The sequence below is a fragment of the Lampetra planeri genome, chromosome 13 (genome assembly GCF_965212315.1).
Source record: "Lampetra planeri chromosome 13, kcLamPlan1.2.h2, whole genome shotgun sequence".
Taxonomy (NCBI): Eukaryota; Metazoa; Chordata; class Hyperoartia; order Petromyzontiformes; family Petromyzontidae; genus Lampetra; species Lampetra planeri.
Genome location: NC_136119.1, coordinates 892,878 through 915,803, shown reverse-complemented (window position 1 = coordinate 915,803; position 22,926 = coordinate 892,878). Strand labels below are relative to the sequence as shown.

At 51.2% G+C, this 22,926-nt stretch overlaps 1 protein-coding gene across 1 annotated transcript; it reads left to right on the top strand.

The window, feature by feature from the left end:
- Window positions 1-371: 371 nt before the first annotated feature.
- Window positions 372-18,271, top strand: LIX1L (limb and CNS expressed 1 like). Its single transcript, XM_078599803.1, has 6 exons — window positions 372-1,001; window positions 7,034-7,197; window positions 8,301-8,441; window positions 11,276-11,371; window positions 12,782-12,859; window positions 14,494-18,271. Exons 1-6 carry the CDS (start codon window positions 767-769, stop codon window positions 14,737-14,739), a joined length of 960 nt encoding a protein of 319 aa, XP_078455929.1. The 5' UTR covers window positions 372-766; the 3' UTR covers window positions 14,740-18,271.
- The last annotated feature ends 4,655 nt before the right edge of the window (window positions 18,272-22,926 follow it).

Below are 22,926 nucleotides of genomic sequence, written 5' to 3'. Positions count from 1 at the left end.
AGGGGGGAGACGCAGAGGGGGGAGACGCAGAGGGGGGGTGGGGACGCAGAGAGGGGGGGGGGAGACGCAGAGGGGGGGGGGGGGAGACGCAGAGGGGGGGGGAGACGCAGAGGGGGGGGAGACGCAGAGGGGGGGGGGGACGCAGAGGGGGGGGGGGGAGACGCAGAGGGGGGGGGAGACGCAGAGGGGGGGGGAGACGCAGAGGGGGGGGGGGGGGAGACGCAGAGGGGGGGGGGGGCGCAGAGAGGGGGGGGGGGAGACGCAGAGGGGGGGTGACGCAGAGGGGGGGGGGACGCAGAGGGGGGGGGGGAGACGCAGAGGGGGGGGGGGGAGACGCAGAGGGGGGGGGGGGCGCAGAGAGGGGGGGGGGGCGGCTTCGAGAAACCGCAGCGGGACTTGGTGGAGAACTCGACCTGCCGAGGACTGACTCGACATCCAAGTTTTAGACTTCGGGGACGACTACGAACTACCCGGGAGACTTAAAGATAAAAACACTTCAAGGGATGCCCAAGACGGACTTGAGGGATACATAATAAACGTTGAGGTTGGTCCTGGAGAGGTTTTAGAAATAATTAAGCGAGACTGAATATACAATATACTGTACCCTACATCAATGTAAGGGAGATTGAAGGGACGCCTCAAAGGGAAATTAAGGAATACTCAGTTAATACGAGAGGGATAGTTTATAGCATTACTCTTGTTTTGCTGACGAGGGGGAATTGATTGAGACTTGAGGGAGAGAGAAAGACACGAAAACCGAGAGACAATGAAGTCGTCGGGCCTAGGACCCGTCCGCGCTCGCGACGCCTCGGCCTCGCCTAGCGGCTCCCCGGCCCGGGTGCAGCCCAAGGCGGGCGAGCTCGGCCCCGGGGGCCCCGGGGTCTCCTCGGGCTCCGCGGGGCCCGAGCAGCAGCAGCAGCAGGCGGCCCGCGCCGTCCTCAGGGAGGCCGTGGACGCCGTGGTGAAGAGCTTTGCCAAGCACACGCATGGCTACGGACGAGGTGAGCGGGGTCTTGGGCCCCTCTGAGGGCCTCCTGGTCTCCGTAGAAAACCCCATGAGAAACATGGCCAAGCCCTGGGTCCCATAGACATCCCCTGGAACTCAGAGAATCCCTGGGTCTATAGAGAACTCGTGGTGCCATTGAGAGGCTCATAGATGAGCCTTGAGTATTATAGATATAAATGATCCATATATAACCTCTTGTATCTCATAGCTAATCCCAGAGTCCCCTCGGCATAGAGAGAATCCCTGATTCCCATAGAAACCCCTGATTCCCATCGTTCCCAACTCCCCTTCGTCAGTCCACTACTTGATAATGACCTCCTAAAGCGGTGCGGGTCGCAGGGGGTTATTTGACCATGTTTCATCACCAGTGGCCCGGTGTAGGTGAATCAGGGGAACAACATGTAGACATCGTCCCACGGAAGTACACTACAACAATGTATCCCCAGGACAACGTGTTTTGTACATCGTGATGACCAGTCCAAAGACTGTACTTTCCAGACTCATATTTGCTTATGTTCCGAGCTTTGGTCACAAGCGGGCCTTTTATATGGGGTCACAAATTGGTATTGGTGTCTGGTCACAAAAATAACACAATTTACAACTCTCATAAATCATTGCATCCTTTAAAATGTTTACTGCTGCTGCATTGACATACAGTATATGTAGGGCGATGGTGAGACACTTAAGTCAGCTTTACAAGGAAAACCAGCAGGGACACACACGAGGTCTGAAATAGACACGGTAATGGATTGCAATTTTTGACCCACCAAAAACACAACATAAACCACATGCCTATACAACACACACGTGCATTAGGGTGCCGATCATTATGCACATGGGAAATTGAAAATTCAGTTTTATGGGAATCACAGCCTCTCAATTGGTTGCTTCGGATGTAAAAGCACAACTGCTGAAAATGACATTCTAATCCTTTAAGATTTACAGGTTGCTCAGTGTCCCCTCTTTTATTCTCTCCATCTATGACTCTATGCCTCTACATTAACCGGAGTGCATTGACTGTGATGCATATCCAAACTCTGTCGTGCAACCGGTAAATATTGAGGGTTTGTCGTCAAACTCGTGGTGGCTTCAGTGTAACAGGAAATTCATGAATCAGGAGTCGTTCAATTGTAAATAACTTATTAGAATGTTTAGTTTGCACCCTTCACGCACGTATTATACATGAGGTGTCTATCCAAGTCAGACACCCTTTTGTTCCATTTTATTCATATTTCTGATGCAAACGTCATAACAGGTAATATGCGCTGGTTTCGCACCGTCTTCATGATGCACATCGCTATGCTTCCTTGCACGATTGAGTTAAGATTTACAAAAGCACCGCCACATTTTCTCGTCCACCTCTTTTGTGCCGTACGTTGTTGTTTGCCGGGCGGTGATGGCTACGCACGCTTTGCAATCCACCACTGCTGAGACGGCGGGGGTTGGTGGACCGCACACATGTTTCGAAATTCCCTTCCCGTAGGCGTCGAGGAGATGCCATATCCTGCCTCGCCAAGAAACCGCAGTACAGCAACGTGCGGACTTGTCCTGTTCCACTTTTATGGTGGTGGTGGTGATGATGATGGCTGGACTGCTTTACGGCACTCGGTAAAAACCGATTAAGTTCTCCAGTGATAATAATAATCACAAATACGCCTCGTTGAAGCGGTGTGCAGATACAAGTCATAAACCTTGCGATTTTGGATGCTGGTGAGGTGCAGAGGCTGTCAACTCAGTGGTGGCCACAATTTATCGGAGGTTGGGAATCTGTCACAGACGCGATTCCTACCTCTGGTCTCAATGTACCGGGGTATACAGTGGTATGCCATACCGACACTTCTCAGAACAAACAAACGCGGGGAGGCCTTCATCCATTCATCCAGCAGTGGTTGGAGGTGAAAGGCGTCGCGTGAACGCGATCTATTATCCTCATTACGAGCGTCGCGCTCGTGTTGTTGCCGGGCAGTGCGGTCACGGTAGGGTGTCGTGGGAGTCTCCCTGGGAGAGTGGCGAGGTGATGAGCCGTTAATTATACCGCGATTGTTACGTGCTCATTGTCCCCCAGCGTCGCCCTGGCTTGAGAGTGCCCTGCCACCGCGAGACATCGCTCACCGTCACGACCGCAAGCCTGCTGCGCGCGTTCTCATAATCTCACACGCCCTGCTCCTCTGCCAAAAAAGTCGAGACCCGGAATAATATAAAAACTGCTGCTCTTTTAATGTGTAGGTGATGGTGACAATAATAATGATAGCATGCATGCGCATTCCCTGTTTTCATCCCACTGCTGGGTGCGGGCCTCTCCATGCTGTGCGGGTCGTGAGGGCTGTTTGACCATACTTCTTGCTGCGATGGGATGACACCAACGAGTACAATAAAATATAATAACAATGCTCTTTTAGTTCCTCCCAAAAAATCCTCACTTGAGTCTCACTTTTTTTTCACGATGGTTCTTACTCCATTGCGATGTTGAATAATTCCGTTAATGGGAGTTTGGCTTCGCGTGGCAGGGAGTAGCGAGAGAAAACCCATCAAACATATGAGCGGATATTACACAAAACTCCATGCAGATATATTAAATCAGTGTTCATTGCAAAGCCCGCGGGCCACTGGCAGCCCCTGGTGGCCTTAATGCGGCCCCTGATGTGTGAAACGCCCCATCATGCTGTCAAACCCAATCGTTTAAAATGTGTGGCGGTTCTCACACTGATGTCTTTTTGGCGAAAGTGGCCCCCCTCTGAAAATTAGTGACGAACACTGGATTAAATAGTGCCCATTTCCCGCTTGTAATCCAGCAAAGTGCGGTATTACAAGCAAAGTGCTGGATTACAAGCGTGCTCCACACTGCGCGGCTGTATTTTCATTTTAAAAAACCCGAATGTACAGAACTGGACGCATGAGCCTTTGAAGGGCCCCCAAATTAACACGAGGCTGTGTACATCAAAAAACAATAACGGCCCCTTCCTACGCCCGGATGCCATGGCATTGTGGTCTCGTCGTGTAAAGGAACGAGCCGTAAGTCTGCGTGAGAACTTGGCACGGAGTTTCCATCCACTCCCCTCCCTCCTCCAGCGCCCCCCCACTCCCCCCGCGAGTTGCCGGCCCCCTCAAACTTAACGGTCACAACTGCCCCCCCCCCCCCCGGAGGGCTGCTGCTGCTGGTTGCTGAAGCAGCAGCACACCCGCCAAACCTGCCGCTTGCTTTGTCAGGGGTTCTTGGCACACCTCCAGACTGCCTCCTGGCAGCCATTCTCGTGCTCCATCTCCAGACGACGAGCAGCGCATATCGCTCTTCGGAGCAGCGACGCAGTGGCGGAGTGGCCTGGCGGTAGGGCGCTCGCCGCTCGTTGCAGAGGTTTGTAGACTGACCCCGAAGGGCCGCCCCGGTTAATACTGCGGGTTTATTAACCGTGTGAAATGCGCTGCGTCTGCTACGCGGAGGATGTTAAAAGATCCCGGGATGTCCTTAGAAAACGTGGGATTGCATGTAGCAGCATCGGTCCCTATTGGCAGACTATACCTGTAAAACATAGCATCTCCGTGATTGTCTTGCGTTCTAAGTGTGGCAGGGGTGCTTGGTGTCTTATCACGGTGACCACCGCTCCTCCGGTGTTGGGTCACGGTAGTGATGGCCACCACAGACATGGCACGGCCACCACAAATGAGGCAGTGCATTTTGAGACGGCACAAACGAGACGGTGCAAACAAGAGATAGTTCAGAAAGTGCAAATCTGACAGCGCTGTAAGAGACCTCTTGGCGTGCTTGTGCATTGCGGTGTCAATCGTCACTGGCTAAAGGAGCCTTGCATTACTCACGTGGCAATGGCTACAACTGTCCGTACCCTCTTACGTGCGGTGGGTGTTCTCCAGGTACACACACCTTCAGAGCATCCATCACACTACAATAGTGGATTCTTGAATCTATCGGTGCAATTTTGTGTGCGTTGGATGGGTTTCGCCAGGTGCTCCACTTCCCCACCCCCCACATGAAGCCAGCTGCTCAAAGCCCCTTGTCCTTTATTAATCCAGGATAGCCTCACTGAGTCTCAAGACTCTTTGTCGGGAGGGTCATGTGCTCACTATTGGAATTGGCCATACCTCTCCGCGCAGGACTCTTCTTGAAAGCAAGCCCGGGGACTCGGTGAGGATTTCTCAGACAAACAACTGACGTTATCTTATTAAACACCAGCGGCTCGCGCGCCAGGCGGGGGAGTTCGAAGGCAGCGGCGAAGAGTGGAGCCGTGTGGGAGGAACGGGAGAGAGAGGAGGAGAAGAAGCTGGGCAGAAACCCAGAAAACCCTTGAAAAACAGGAACGCCGCATTCCACAACCACCCCATGCCTGGTTGCCGAGACAGATAGCGCCGTATTTTGCAGCCACCCCCACATGCGATAGGCGCGCGGTGCCAGGCCGGTGAGATTAGACAGCGGGGCGACGGGGCTGTGGCCGTGATAATTTTGGTGCACGAAATCGGTGTTGAAAAATATTTGCCAAGTAATTGCGTCTTCGCTTTAAGTCAGCGATGGCTTTCATTGGATGCAAACCGTCAAGCGTGATGGTGGCTCTGACTGTGATGGGACGAAACGAACTAGTCGGAATGACTACACAGACGAAAGATAAATTAATAACGCCAGATACTGCAGTTGCACCGAGGAAGACCAGACCATGATAATTGGCTATTAATAGACATGCAACGATTTACTTAGTTCGCGGGATGGCTGACTGCCTCACAGCAACATTTCATAACTGGTGGTCTACTTGTTTGACCGCTATACTCAACTAGACAAACAGAATGATTCACACACACCACGACTTGATTGAATGTCCATGGCTTACCACCGACTGGGCTAAGACTACGACTAAAAATGTTAAAAATTATTGCCAGCCACATTAACCCCTGCGTTGGGAAGGGGGCGCACCATAATTGCCTGTGGTGTACACCCCGGAGCCCCACCCCACCACCAATCCTCCCGCCCCCCCCCCTCGAATCTGTCAAGGCCAGAAACGTGCGTGGAGTTATGGGTGCGCTGAGAGCCAAGCGAGTCCCCTCCACTCCGGGAGGCGCAGTTTTCCTCTGTAATTTAAAACATCACCGGGTGCAGGACGGGGGAGGAGTGGTACAGGGAGCTCTTGAGGAGACTCTTGTCTGCCAGCCTCAAGTTCCCTTTGTGCCTTTTTGCACTTTGCAGATATTTCGAAGTCATCTTTTGTCAAAATCTTGCAATAAAAACAATTATAATATTAGCATACGTTTACATGCCCCTTTTGTCAATCCACTGCTGGATAAGGGCCTCCTGAAACCGTGCGGATTTCAGGGATTTGTATGTATTTATGTTGAACTTATTTCACACCGTACGTAGCCAACTACGCTAATCGGAGATGCGGGGGAAGGACAACAAACTACAAAAATCAGTTCTGAAGAAATTAGTTTTCAATCTAGATGATTTAAAAGTGCATAGCTCCAGTGGCTTCCTAATATCGGAAGGAAGAGCATTCCAGATGGCTGCAGAAGTGCATCCTAAAACACGCGATGCAGTGACTGTCTTTGTTCGATGGTTAGCCACATGCCACTGCAAGGATGATCAGAGTTTGCGTTATGGTTTATGCTGTTTGACAAGATCAAAGTATTGTGGTTCATTTGTGGCGAGCGCTTTGTGTGTAATGAGTGCGACCTTACAACGTATTCGTTCAGCAACCGGAAGCCAATGCAGCTTGGAGGGCACTGGACGGGCATGGTCGGGTCTTGCAGTACCTGCCACGGCACATGCCATAGAATTTGTGTCATCGTCCTGGGCCGTGGCAGTCAGTGTAGGTTGGTGAAGAAGGGGGAGGGGGGGGGGGCATAGACACGAGGGCTTGTGTGAACCCACTACAAACAAGGTTTAACCATCGACAAACCATCCCGTTGTATTCCGTGTGCGATTCGACGCTCGCGAGGATCTCGGCTAACGGGCGGATCGTCGCGTCGTCGGCCGACCACGAGTGATCCTCAGAAGGCTTCACGGGGCGGGTCGTCGTGTCGCCCCCACAGTGAACGTGGTGGAGGCGCTGCAGGAGTTCTGGCAGATGAAGGCCGCGCGCGGAGCGGAGCTGAAGAACGGGGCCCTCGTCGTCTACGAGTCCGTGCCTTCCAACAGCCCCCCCTACGTGTGCTACGTCACGCTGCCTGGGGGGGCGTGCTTCGGCAGCTTCCAGGTGGGGGTGGCGGACGGGCAGATCGTGCGCAGATTTAAACTATTTTTGTATTTTTAAGCAGGTAAGGCCCACTTGAGCTGTGTCGTTTTTTTTCAGAAGCGACCAAATTCAAGCAATTTCTCCAGCTCAAGATAATACGAAGCGCCATGAAACATGTGTGCAGGCGACAAACAAAATCATTATATAATGGTGATGACCCATGCCAAAATGAACTGGACTGCACCTGATTGTCAGACCTTGGATGCTAAACTAAACTGTTTATTTTAACAGGTCAGGCCTACTAAGCTATGTAGCTCTTTTTCAGAAGAGACCTGGCCACAATAATAGCCCAGCGAAGTGGCTTATCATCGTGTGGAAATTTATAGCAGCCAAATACTCACAACGCATGTTGATTTCTAAATGTGGAGGGGAAAAACCGGAGGACCCGGAGAAAAATCCACGCGACCACGGAGATAGAGAGACAAGTAAATGCCAAATATACAGGCGTCAGGGTTGGGTTCAAACCCATGCTTCCCGTATACCGAGCGAGGTAGTTAACATCTCGCTACCGTGGCACACACGGAGCAACTCCATCCGCGTTGTCAAGGCAGTGAATCCGGTTTACCAGAGAAGGCTGATGGGGGGCAAGCGGATCGGCGCGGCCCTTCACGTGGAAGCGGGTATCGCAGAACTATCGCCGAGATCCAGCGACCCGTGAAGCACCACACGGTAGAGGGCGCCACATTCACACCCACTGTGCCACGGAGAGAAGTGTTCATCTCGCGACAATGAGATCGTTATCTTTGACCGGGTTGAAACCATCGATGCAGTACGGACGAGAACCCACCTGATTTAAACCCCTACATCAAACCAGGGATCTCGGCAGCGCCAGGCTCGGTGATCAGACCTCTGAGCCACTCGGTTACAACTGCTCCTCCTGCCTCTCAATGGGAACCCAGCGAATCACCGAGTCGCTCGCATGTTGTCACGTCATCACGATGCGTTCCTCAACAGACGTGCTCGTTTGCGTTGGTCGGAATGCGAATTACATTTATCCCCGCCCCCCCTCGGTTTAATTGCCTCTTCCCACTGATCCTCACCCCGTCTGCCACCCCCTCCCCCAGTACTGCCCGACGAAGGCGGAGGCCCGGAGGAGCGCCGCTAAGATCACGCTGATGAACTCGGTGTTTAACGAGCACCCATCTCGCCGCATCTCCCCTGAGTTCATCGAGAGCAGCGTTGCCGAGGCCCTCGCCTCCTTCAACGTGAGCGCCCAGCGACAACAGCTGACGATGTCGATGACGTCGAACCTGACGATTCTAATGATACTTGACGACGCCGATTGCGCCGGTGATACTGGCAATGCAAAGGCTCATGATGATGGTGACGCTGATGATACCAATGCTGTCGATGATGCTGGCGACACTATTGATACACATTGATGGTGCGTTGCTGACAATTCTGATGAAACCGATGATGTTGATTCTGTTGATACGAGTGATGTGATATGATATTGGTGAAATTGACACTGCTGACAATGGTGGTGGTGGTGATACTGATGATTCTGACTGTAACAATGACACCGACCTCCCACTAGTGTCAAAGATGCCATGACGTTATCAAATATGGGCAGGAGGCCATTTGTGTGCCGACGTTGCCACCAAAATAAATAAAAAAGATGCCGAAAATTACTCAGTTGGGATGACACGTCGCCCCTTACTGTGAAACCACTGGCAAACTTTGTGAAACAGCAGCGCCTTCTTCCTTGGCGATATCCTCGCGCTATGAGAATGATGGCATAAATCCCAAATGTAACCATTATTATTATTAGAAGTGTTAATTATTCCAATGTTGGACCCCAGCAGAATGACGCTGACGACGAAGATTTAGCGGTGGGCCGAGTTGACCCCTGGCCATGCCGCGTAGCTGTCGTGTGACGTCAGCGGTGTCACGACGGCAGTAAACACACACACACAGCCGCGACCACAGCGGCCTCCTGGGACAGCTGTCTAATCCCACGGCGACCCGAAATACGAGATTCCTGACGCCGCGCTGTCATTAAAACACCGCCAACTGTCAAATTTCACTCGAGATCTGAGCTCTTTGCTAACACCTGGCGACGCCGGTTGTAATCTCCGGCGAAACCTCTCCTGCAAAATCGTCAACAATTTTTTTTGCTCGCTTTTCAATGTTGCCTGTTTTTTTTACTGAAAGACGAAAATCATCCATAATATAGATTTTTTTTGGGTGAGATCACATAAATATGAATGTGTTGTTAAACCCGCCACCACCTGACGCAGCCAATTATTAAGGTTTTTGTCACGTAAACAGACCATGCCAATTCGTTACTAATACAACACACTGGTGTGTTGGAGAGCAAATCCACACTTTTAATTTAATTTATTGGCGAAACGTCGTACTCAGATTGTAAATATTGTGTGCTGTACTTGTAACGAATTGGCATATTCTGTTTACATGATAAAACGTTACTAATTGGCTTTGTCGGGTGTGGTGATGGGTTTAACAACACATTCATATTTACGCGATTTAACCCAAACAAAACTATTATGGATGATATTGGTCGCAAAAGCCTACGTGTTTAAAACAGACAAAAATCAATCGGCACGTTTGCCCACGCGACAACTGCGTCTGTTTGGCCGTGCCGGGTGGCGGAGGCTGCGTGGCTTGAACGACGTTAACCTTACACGACGATCTGACCTGAGAGAAACCAATCGTGAATCGTAATTTCTTGTTTACATTTGTAACACTCAAAACGCTTCATCTTAGTCATATGATGCGTATAAAACCAGGTGTGAGCATCATAACAATTTTCATTTGCAGCCATGTCTATCCGTTGCTGGATGAAAGCCTCCCCACACAGCGTCGGTCATGGGGGTTGTAGTTTCACCATACTTCACCGTGCCGGTCAGTGTGGGTTTGGGGGGAGGAGGGTAAAACCCACGACCAGTTTAGATATCACTCGCCACTGATGTGAGCCGTGGCAGGGAATTGAACTGGGTTTGCTGGGTTCTAAGCGCAGTGTGTAAAACACTGTACTGCGACTCGGGGGCGAGATGTTGTCTGCCTCCCCTGGTATACAAGAGGTCGTGGGTTCGATCCCGACCCTGACGTCTGTATATTTGGAGTTTGCTTGTTCTCTCTCACTCCCTGTGGTCGCGTGGATTTGTCTCCGGGTCCTAAGGTTTTTCTCTCCACATTTAGAAACATGCGTTTAGAGAATTTGGCTACGATACATTTCCACACGAGCTGTCGGCACACAATTCCAGCGGCTTCGGTTTCAACACGAGCAAAACTCTGGACCGGATTCGACATTTATTTTCGCATCAACAGAGCCAAGCTCGCTTGAACCAATGTTGATGAACTACCAGATACGTATGTATGGGCAAGGACCCTCTCTGTCTGCAAGATATGGGCCATAGTTGTCACAGGCACGAGTAGGTTTGACCATTGCCTGTAATTGTCCACCATCCTCCAGGGGACACACTCAAACGTAACTGTGTAGTGGCGCTGAGTTGTTTCAGCAAATCGATTCAGGGTCAGTTTTGATGTTGTCCCGTCTGTATCGTTTTTTAAATCCTTTATATTAAGTTCGCTTGCTTGCTTGCGTGCTTGCTTGCGTGCTTGCTTGCTTACGACCGTGCAAATCTTTCGGTCGTTTTTTAACCCACTTCCCGTGATCCAATCGAGCTGACATTTTCCACACAGACTCGTTGTGCGAGACAATTAATGTTCGTGAAAAAAAATTCCAAAAATTTTACACTTTTTAGGCAAAAAAAATGTATTTGACATATATTCAAATAGAACTCATTCATGGCTTTGGCTGAACGTCACAGTATAAGAGCCCAGAGCGTAACCCCTCCACAGGCCGTGGCGGAGTAGCGCAGTTGGTAGCGCCCTCGCTTCCCATGCCAAAGGTCGCGGGATCGATCCCCGCGTCCTCCACAGGCGAATATATTTTTAAATCCTTTATATTAAGTTCGCTGCCACGCATATAAAGGATTTATAGTGAAAAACTTTGTTTTTACGGGTTATACTTATTTGTTCCCCTGTTCGGTACTTCCCCCCCCCCTCCACGCAGGGAAACCCCGAGGAGGCAGACAACCCCAACACGGGCATCGGGGCCTTCCGCTTCATGCTGGAGGCCAACAAGGGCAAGAGCATGCTGGAGTTCCAGGTACCCGGCCCGCGCTGTGGTTCCGCTGAGACGCCAGACTCGTAGTGCGGGGGTGGGCAGCATTCCCGGGCATGGCTCGGATCTGGCTCGGCCTCTTGACCGCGGCTCGGCTCGGGCTGGAGCCACTCGCCCGCTCATATCGGAGTTCGTCCGAGTGAATCAGAATCAGAATATTTGTTCATACTGGAGGAATCCAGTCAGCTATGCAGCTCTTTTTCACGGATGTCTAGTTAGGGGCGACTCAGAACGTTAAGAGAGCAAACGATGTAAAAACACGGTCGCAGGGCAAAGTATAGACAGGAAGGGTAAGCAAAGCAAATCACACAAAAAATACAAATAATCTAAATAAACAATCTCAAACGGCTACAACCGTGGCTTGGCTCCGGCTCTGCCTTATGGAAATCTTGTGAGCGTGGCCGGGACCGCCCGGGAGCCAGTTCAAGTAGAGCGTGCCTTTGAGGCTGGCTCGCTCAAGCCAGAGTCAAGCGAGCCTGAGCTGATCCGTGACGAAGAATGAGGGCCGTGGTGTCGACGTGCGATTGTTTGGTACTGGTGTTTCGCCTGAGCGGCAGCGGTGGTGGTGGTGGTGTGTGGGAGCAGTGGTGTAGCAGTTAGCGCGTTGCGCTATGAACCCAGCGACCCGAGTTCGATTCCCGCTCACGGCCAACACCGGTGATGATGATCTGAACCGGTCCTTAGCCTCCCCTAGGTCGACTTAGCCTCAAATGAGTACCTGGTGCGATGTGTAAACATCGGGCGTAGTGCTGACCACCAACCCCCTCGAGTGCCGTGCCGGTCTTCATAGGTGTTCGCTAACAGCACTTGCCCCAACAGTCTGTTACGGCTATACGGGGATCTTTATCTTTGTTTGGTGGTGGTGTGAAGTGGAGTGCATCATGAAGTCACGTGACTTAAAAATGCTGTGTGCTCGCCATATGTTCACACCTACACAATACGCGCGCACGCACACAATAACACACGGCTTGCACGTATGCGTGCACGTACACAAACCACACGCACGTAAACTTATGCACACGCACAAAAATACAATCGCACGCGTGCTTACGAAAACGCGCATACACAGGCACGCATGCTCGCAAAAACACATGCAAGCGGTCACAAAAAACATGAATGTGCACACACATACGCATATACACACAAATAAACGCACTCATAAAAACACATGCGCACACAAACAAATGTACACGCGCACACTCATACACTCTCATGAAACACACGCTAATCTGCATATCTTTGCACATCTGGACACATATATACACACCTGCATGCCTGCACGCATGCCTGACCACACGCATGCACGCATACCTGCCCGCACGCACGCACACACGCACACATACATACACACGTACACACGCACGCACGCGCACACACACGCGCACACACACACAGGAGCTGATGACAGTCTTCCAGCTGCTGCACTGGAACGGCAGCCTCAAGGCCATGAGGGAGCGGCAGTGCTCTCGCCAGGTAAACCAACTTCTCCTCCACCACACCCGAACCCTATCCTTCCACCCGCCCCCATGAAAAGAGAAAGGTCCCTCATGTAGCCCTACAAACTGTTGGCAGGCATGTATGTAAACTAAAACTTAACACATTTTTTTATTTTACCAACGTAAAGCCCACTGAGCTATAGTATGTAGTTCTTTTCATAAGCACCCTGGCCACAAATGACTACCCAATGAAGTCGCTTATAATGTGGTAATGTATAGCAGCCAAAAACCGGAAGACCTGGAGAAAAATCCACGTGACCACTGGGAGTAAGAACATGCAAACCCCAAATATGCAAGAGTCAGAGTTGGGATTGAACCCACGACCTCCTCTATACCAGGTGAGATAGTTGACATCTCGCCACCGTGGCACCCATGTATGTATGTTGAACTTCTTTCACACCGTATGTAGCCAACCGTCCTAATCGGAGGTGCAGGGGAAGGACAATAAACTAAACAAAAAAGCAGTTCTAAAGAAATTAGATTTTTAAAAATCTACATTGAAAGTCAGTGCTGCTAGCGAGTAGTACCTATGAAGGCCGGCACGACACACACGAGCGGGTGGGTAGCCAACACTGCGCCCAGCTGCCTTTGTCTCCCCACTGCTGATGTTTTACACATCGTATCAGATACCCACTTACGACTGAGTCACCCTAGGGGAGAGGCCCAGGGCTAGTTGATATTCGTCACTGTTATTGGTCGTGAGCCGATTCGAACTCGAGTCTCTGGGCCCGTAGCTCAGCGCGCTAACCACTGTGCCACCGCTCCCCCTATACTCACCTGGACACCTGTGACACTGAATGCCATTCACAGCAGGCATGTAACACTGCATCGATTACTCGATCACAATCAAATCTCACACGCATCATTCCGTGGGTGTGACTGATTATGATATTGTGTGCCATGAGTTATTGTGACCATCTACTCCGTCACCTCGCCGCCCCGGCCTTCGGCCCACCCTACTGCTAACCAGGCTCAAGCCTGCTTAGCTGCTCACCCCATCCACTCGCCCACCCCCTCACCTACTCACCCATCCAATTCACCTACCTCTCTTCCATATCCATCCCCCATACACTCACGTACACGACCTACTCCCTCACTCTCAGCCCCACCACCCCCACCACGCTGCCTACTCACTTGTGCACCTATCATCTTGCTCACCCACTCGACCACTCAAAGACAAAGATCCCCCGTATAACCTCAACAGACTGTTGGGGCAAGTACATTTAGCGAGCACCTATGAAGGCCAGCACAGCACACGAAGGGGGTGGGTGGCTGGCACCACGCCCAACTGCCTTTGTCTTCCCAGTGACGATGTTTACATACCGCAGCAGGTACTCATTTGAGGCTGAGTCGACCTAGGGGAAGAGGCCCAGGCCCAGTTCAGATAATCACCACTGGTGTTAACCGTGAGTGGGAATCATACTTGGGTCGCCAGGTTCACAGCGCATCATGCTAACCGCTTCACTACCGCTCCCCACACTACCCACTCACACACTCGCCTACCTACACCCCCCCCTCCAAACTCACCTTCTCCGCCCCACTCACCCGCTTAATCATCACCTACTCCACTCAACGCGGTTCCCTCTCTCTCTCCCCCCCCCCACGGTCCAGGAGGTGCTGGCGCACTACTCTGACCGCTCGCTGGACGAGGAGCTGCGCAGTCAGATGGCGCTCGACTGGGTGTCGAAGGAGCGCGAGCGCCCGGGCTGCGTGGCTCGCGAGCTGGAGGCGGCCGGGCGCGAGCTGGAGGGGGCGCGCCTCGCCGGCCGGGAGCTGCGCTTCCACAAAGAGAGGAAGGACGTGCTGATGCTGGCACTGAGCCAGCTGGGGCCCGCCCGCGCCGCCACCGAGTGCTGAGGGCCGCTCGCCCGCTGGGGAACGGACGACGGACGGGTTGACGAGTGGATCGTGGAGCGGATCGGTGATGGTTGATGATAATGATGGAGGAGGGGGAGAGAGAGCGAGAGAGAGGGGTAAAGTGTTAGAGGTCAGCCAGATGCTAGCTCAAGCCGTGAGCCTAACCAGCGAGCCAAACGGACTTGAATTGTACTTCTAGCTAACACTCTGGCCAACCAAACATTAGCCCTACCCATATCCATACAATAAACTAGCCAACCAGGCCTAAGCCCTAGCTCTGAATCTAACTCTAACACTAGCCCCTCCTCTGTCGCATCACTCGGTCCACTCTTCACTTTTTGTTCACGTTTCACTTGCGACGTTCACCTCACCACACGTCGCTCGCCCCCTTCCCCACGCTCCTTCCCCGCCCACCTCCTCTGCGCTCCAAGGGGACCAGGGGACCCCCTCCTGCCTATCCCACACTACCACCCGACAGGGCTGGGCCCTCGGGGAGCACGTGGTAGACGAGCGATCGGGCAGACGGGCGGGTGAGGGCTGTGGGCATGAGGGATTGTCTCTAACCCAAGCAAGAACCCTAACTCTCACCCTAACCCCGGCATGAGCCCGAACCCAGACTAGAGCCCTAACCCTAGCGAGGGAATCGTTTACGTCCGGAGTCGATGGTGTTAGCGAACATAGGAATGCGGCGCTAAACTAGGTGCGGACGTGAGTGTCCGTCTCTGTACTTTCTGTGCGCGCTGCTTCTCCTGTTGTCTGCTCCCGTCACGGTTTCCATCGTCGCGGCCTATCGACGGCGGCGGCAGCAGCAAGGGCCCCTTAAAATTGGGGCCACGCTCGCTCCACCCTCACCGGCGCTGCCGAGCAACGGCGGCGGGCGACCGGACGACCCCCTCGTTAACACCAGTCGACCGTCGAGTTGAATTTGTTTTGACCTGGTGAGAACTTGAGAGATGACAGTGGTCTTAATTTGCAAGAGTGACTTCACCTGGGTCACCAAAATAACAAAAGCAATATCGTCAGAACTATTGGCCCAATAAAAAATTGGAGCAAAAGCTAAACCATTTTACTTCACCAGATGAAGCCCAGTGAGCTATGAACACGTTTTCAGAAGCAACCTGACCACACGTGATCATCAAAGTGGCTTATATCATCATCGTCACACGTGGGAATGTATAAGTCATATAATCTAAACGCACGTTTCTAAATATGGAATAGGTCAAAACGGGAGTAACCCAGAGAACAAATCCACACTACGACCACCACAAGGAGAGAGAACACGTATCGCCAGGGTCTGGGATCGAACCCACGCTTTCCTGCATACCATGCGAGGGAGATAACATCCCTTCGCTACCGTGACGCCCCAAAATATCAATTGGGGCAAAAACAAGTAAATAGAAATCGGACCAAACGCAAGCGATGATGAGACACAGACGGATGACGGATGGGCCGAGGCTTAGCACCTGCCCGTCCCATACTCGAGTTGCCCAGGGTTGACCTGTGCCAAGTAAATGCTCTGCTGGAATTGTCACGTGCCATTCGGGGTTAGGGTGGAATAAAGGATGGCAGTGCCCAGTCGATGGGTTTCTGACAGGAATCGGGAGACGACCCTCCGCTCGAAAGGTTTTGTCGCAAACAATGCACCGTCTGCTTCTCGTTCACTGCGCCAGTCCGGAATGCAAAAAAAATACGGGCGGGATAAACGTTCGTTTTGGTCTTGATCGGGGCAGGTTAAAACACCACTTTTATAATCGGGTTTTTTTTAAATCGGTTTCGAAGACCTTCCAGATTCATTTTGTGACGAGAATAATCAGAATGTAGTTGAGAACAAATCCTGATGAGAAACCCAGTACATGGTGAGAATAACAGTAGATCCGAAGGCAGAATAACTCGTGTTGTGTGTGTGTGTGGTCATTTTATACTCTTTTTCATATAGGAATTGAACCTGTACGTTTAATGCTGTTGGTGTTTCAGGACGGTGTTGCAGTTAGGCACGTAACGATCCATGAACAGAATTACCACCTCTCGACGACGCTAATTGGTTCCACAAAACCGGTCGTTAAGTGATTTTGTCATTAAGCGAGTATAGGAAATAGGCTTAATTCGTTGCGATAGCATCGATCGTTACCCTTTTTCTGCACAAAAAACGTACTTTATAACATTTCAACAATGGATATTAATACATGAAGATGCTAACATCAAACACATAGTATTAAAATAAATGTTGGTTAATCAATGTATTAATTAATATTTACTGTACCTACAACAGCCCATCGTTAACAGGGGAATGGTCGGTAAGCGAACACATTGGGCTCTATGGAGGCACTTAAACTACACTACTATAAACTACACTATATACTACACTACTATACACTACACATGGGGCTATATGGGTCGTTAACAGGGGTGCTCGTTAAGAAGAGGGGTTCTATTGTACTACACGGATTTAAACCCGTAATTCATTCACAATGCACTCATGGAATATCACGTGTAGCAATAATATAATGTATATGTTTGCGTTCATGCAAATTAAATCTCTCACAATCGCCGAGGAACCACAGACAAAGTGGACGGTAGCAGCCAGTTGGTGAGCTGGCGCTGCCAAAAATTGCCCAAGCTCTGCGATCTCTATATATGAAGGTGTTTTCAGCCAATGCATGAGTGTTTATACGTGTTGGGAGGACACCGGAGCACCCGAAGAAAATCCACATGTGTGAGCAAGGGGGAAACCCTCTATCCCGGCATACAGAAGGGACAGATGACGTTTAGGGCACGGCGCCTCCTCGACGCCCACGACATGTGATCACAGGCCACGTGTGTCGCTGATAATTACACGAACACTTGTCGGCCACGATAGATTATTACTATTTTTGTCATTTATCAGATAAGGCTCCACTGACCGAAATAGCTGTTTTTCGGAAGTTACCTGGGAACAAATGATAGCTCAACGAAGTGGCTTATCTCGTGGAAATTTATAGCGACTAAATACTCCAAATGCGTGGTGTTGATTCTAAATGTGGAGGGAAAAGCCAGAGGACCCGGAGAAAATCCACACGACTACGGGGAGAGAGAGCATGCAACTCCAAATGTACGGTTATACAAAGGTTTTAAAGGAATTGGGCAAGTGTAATTGTCACAAATTAGACAACTGTGGAGAGGGAAAATCGTTACGTGCCTACTAATGACGATGTTAATTCGTATTGCTGTTCGTCTTAATTATTTGACACACACCGTCAGCTACATTTCAGTCACTGCACAGCACGCCACCACCTCGTGGCAATTATGAACTTGTGTTGATGTGATTTTGTTTAAAAACCACAGTATTTAATACATTCCACATCGTAGCATTTTTTTATACGTACGGTTATATTAATCATGATTTTGTTTTTTACTAAAGCACGTGTTTTAACGGTTTGACCACTAGCTGAAGTGTTGTTTGCAATTCAGTATTATCGTCGTACTCCCGCTGTATCTCCTCTGGAGTTGATGTCCACGTGCGCACTATCTATGTATAAACACTACGTCATTTCCACACATGGCCGTTCGTGGTTTATTTGCGACCGTGGTGTTTGCGTCGGGGAGGGCATCGCTCACTCATCAACGGCGACATTCCTTTAGCTTGGCAGGCTGGTTGGCTAGATACGTGGGTGGGTGAGTGGGTGAATGAATGGCAGGCAGACCGGGTTACAGGTGGGTGGCTGAGCGGCACACTCGGTGACTGGGTAGTTGGGTGGCAGGCTGGGTAACTGGGTGGGTGGGTAGCTGGGTGGCAGACAGTGACTTCTTGGTTCTTTCGGTAAAGTCACGTAGAATGGAAATAATAAAAAAAAAATTAAACAATAATTCTCACGACGTTATTATGTTTTCTTTTTATTATTTTATTATTTCCATTCTACGTGACTTTACCGAAAGAACCAAGAAGATGAATCCCTGCAGTCACGAAAGCTTTAAATCGAAATTTAAGACAGTGACTTGTTAAGTGGGTTGTAGGTTGAGCAACTGGGTAGGTGGTTGGCGGGGTGGGAAGCTGGGTAGGTGAGTCGGTGGCTGGGTAGGTGGGTTGGTGAGTGGGTATGTAGGTGGGTAGCTGGTGGATGTGATGGTGTGGTAGTTGAAGTTGTTGTGGAAGTGGTCGTGGTTATGTTTGACGCCAGGGGGCGGCGTGGTGCCTCGTGATGATGTAGCTGCACCCCCACCACCCCCTTTTTACCTGTCGCTCCATCCCTCGCCAGGTGAGACGCACTGTAACACAAAGATTATGGAACTAGGACCATGCTGTAATAATGTGTTAGTTTTATAAACAGCGTCGTCCCTATTACATATCTCAATCGCTGAGAGATGCCAAAGTTGGTCCAACGGTTCCAACCACGTGCCGACGTTGGGAAATTTTTATTTTAGCAAATGTGACCGACTGACAGCAGCAACAACAGCAAGGATGCAGCGATAGACAAACCGTGTGCCAGCCTCATCCTTATTAGAACTCATCAGCACAGTACAGGCACCAATGCTCGCTACTGCTGCTGCGAGTGAGTGCACGAGTGACCGAGTTATCATCTATGCGCTCGCAGGCGTGGGGGGGGGGCGCCGAATAGACCCCATGAGCTCGACCTTGAGTACCGTCCAGCTCTGCCCCCGAGTGACCTCCGCATTCCTCCCCAGGTGCGGAACCTCCCTGCCGCAGGTGATGATGGCTGCTGCTGCTGCTGCCGTGCGTTTATATGATGAAACCGAGATGATTTACTCTCCAGAAATACCCCCCATCCCCCCCTACGGGGAGGACATGTCACCGTGACGGACTCGCACGTGGCAGGGTACGTGACAGGGTAATGCCGCCTCTGATTTGTGGGGCCACCTCTGCGTTTGCGTTGAGCGAAAAATCCCTCCCCTCCATTCCATGCGAGTCAGTGGGTGGGTGCGTGGGTTAGAGGGTAACGTCAGTGGGTGGGTTTGTGAAGTCGTGACCGGGTGAGTGAGAGAATGAGTAGTTCAGTTGGGTGACTGAGTGGGTAGGGTTGGTTTATTGGTGGGTGAGTGGGTGGGTGAATGAGAGGGTATAGAGAGGGGGTGATGGGGGTGATGGGGGAGTGGTGATTGGGAGGGGGGAATGTGAGAAACACTTTGGACGGGTGAGGAAATTAATTAGTTTTTTTCTGGTGAATTGCTGTCCTAATTGAGGGGCCAATTAGTGAGTGGAGAGAGATTATATATTTATGTATTTAATGATAGAGTCGCGAATGTTGTGGGATGCAGGACTCGGCGTAATTCCTCGCTAATTTGATTCCCTGCGTCGCTAGTAGACTGTGTTGTGGCGATTAGCAAAGTGGTGTATACTGGATGTAGTGTTCCGGTTGTAAACCGAAAACATTTTCCGGCGTGATAAAAAAATAAGGACCATTTCGTGGGAAGTCGTTTTTTATGGATGGAGTTGTCAACGTCATATGAATGTGGAATTTCCATCACGCAGGCTCAGGGATAGAATAGGAATGACTGTGAATGGTGTTCGTCTAGCAGTGGATAGACACTGATTGCTGATGATTATAATGATGATGACATTTCCACGAAAGCCTCACCAAGTCTCAAGACTCCTCGGGAGGGACCTGCTACCTTTGGGACAACAGGGCTCGCAGCGAGCAGTGCACCTCCCTGTGTGCACGGACGTGGAAGATGTCGCTTCACAAGGCTTCACACGCACCTTGCGGATGAGGCCCACAATGTCGAAACCGGTCTGGCAGGACGGAGGAGAGACATTTTTGGTTTGCTAGTCTTGGTGTGCTCACCATCACGCCACAGTAGCTCTCTGTCAACAACACTCGCTTAAAATGAAGCTATACATAAAATACTATTTACTATATTTTTTTACCAGGTAAGGCTCACTGAGCTATATAGCTCTTTTTCAGAAGCGACCTGGCCACAAATGATAACTCAATAAAGTCGCTTATCACGTGGAAATTTATAGCAGCCAAATACTCTAAACTCGTGTTGATTCTAAAAGTGGAGGGAAAACCCGGAGGACCCGGAGAAAAATCCACGCGACTCCAAATATACAGGCGTGAGGGTGGCACCCACGTATATAGTATATCGTAGTGATATGCAAAAGGGTCAGTGCCCGAAACATCGCCTTTTATTTTTGTTGTCCATTTAAAGCCACACACGTACACACCGTGCTGTTATTGGTGCATGTTTTTATCGTTTTTGTTGTTGCTAATTTTGCTTGTGCACCACTGCCAACGCAGCAGCATTGCGCGTAATTTGTATAATTATATTCCGTTCTCGCGAGTAATGGCGCCAGCAATGATGTTCAGCAGCTAAATGCCAATTTGGAGGTCTGCCAGCCACGACGAGAGGGCTTTAGCAGAGAGACAGAGAGTTCGTGTCGTGTTGCTGTTCCTCCTACTCTGTTGAAGGAGCACAGACCACGGTGGGTTTACTGTAGGGTCCATCATTTGAGTTGTATGGCCACAATCGCACGACAGTACTGTGGGTTGTCGTTAATATATCTACATATATATCTTCTGGACTCTATGTATTTCTATGTGTTTCAAGGTATCTCTATGGGTTTCTATTTATCTCTATGTGTGTCTATAGGTCATGCCCTCTAAAGGGACATCTGCACTGGTTAGAAACATTCAGGCTGGCCTACCTACGATCCATCCTGGGTTTAACCAGGCTGGATTGTGTGATGAGCTCACAAATCCTTAAAAGATCTGGACACATCCGCATGAGTGATCTCCTCCTGGGTTATGTAGCTCGCATGCCCAGCCAACGCATGCATAAGCATCTTCTGTTTGGTCGGATAGAGGAGGTTAAACGGGCACGACACGGGTTGGAAAAGAGATGGACTGATGCGGTACAGGAGGATGTGGAGCTTAGTGGACTTCCAAAACACTGGTACCAGCGGTGTCAAGATCGACCTCTATGGAGGAGCCTCGTGAAGGACACTCCCGGGCAGTTGGAGGCAGTCGCCCTCCAACAACAACGGAGGGCAGAGGAGCGACGCTCACAACAACGAGTGAGGAGCCAGGCATCTACAATTTAGCAAAATTGCACAGCAGCACAAAATGGCACAGCCAATGTGTGTATCTGCCAGTCATCTCAGGCACCTGAGTTTGTCCCGTCCCCTATCAGCGAGCCTTGGACACTTCATGTGGCCTCAAAGTGCATCTGGCCTGGCACAGGCGCCGTGGTGAGGTCACCATCACTTGGCGGCTGGTCTTATGGGGTTACTATTAGGGCCACAGTGTGGGTTTCATGGCGGCAATCGCACCACCGTGACTCGTGGCTCTCATTTTACGTTCACGAAGATGTGGTGCAGCATCGGCCTGGTGATGTTCTGACGCAGTTGATGGTTATACCACCAGGAAGAGGAGGAATGTCAAAGCCAGGAGGAGGTGTTTGAATCTCAAAGCCAGGAGGAGGTGTTTGGGTCTCGAATGAGGAGGTGTTTGTTCTATGTCCGCCTTTTCCCACTATGTTCGCACAGCAGCAGCTGCAGCAGCTGCATCCACTCCTCTGGATCTGGGAGAGATTCTAGGATGGGTACCAGCAGCAGCGGTCGTCTTCTTCTGGGTGAGATTATAGGATGGGTGACAGCAGCAGCAGCAGCGATCCCAGAAGGGATGGGGTCGGGACTTGAGTGGGCGGCGAGGTGACGTCGTTGACGTCTCGCTTGACGATGGGTACAGTTGCCGTTGGCAACAATAATTATAAGGAGCTTTTTCACCTTTTGCTCATTTGCAACTGTTTAATAAGCGCTCACTCTGTGAGGTTTATAGCTGCGTGTGAAAGCGTTTACGGGGAAGTGACGGGGTGTGGGGTGGGGGTTGGTAGCTGGGTCGCTCCGGGGATTAAATAGAAGGGGGTCCCCCCTCCCTCCTTGCCCCCACCCCCTGCCCCCACCCCCTGCCCCCCCTCCCTACTCCCCTCCTCCATGCCCCCACCCTCTGCCCCCCCTCCCTGCCCCCATCCCCTGCCCCCCACCCCCTGCCCCCCTCCCTGCCCCCCACCCCCTGCCCCCCTCCCTGCCCCCCTCCCCGCACCCCACCCCCTGCCCCCCTCCCTGCCCCCCACCCCTGCCCCCCCTCCTTGCGCCCTCTCCCTGCCCCCCCCCCATCCCCTGCCCCCCGAAGTTTCCGTTTGCCTGTAAAATCTCAGCCGGTTCGCGCGGTGACGTCACCGGGGGCGCTATAA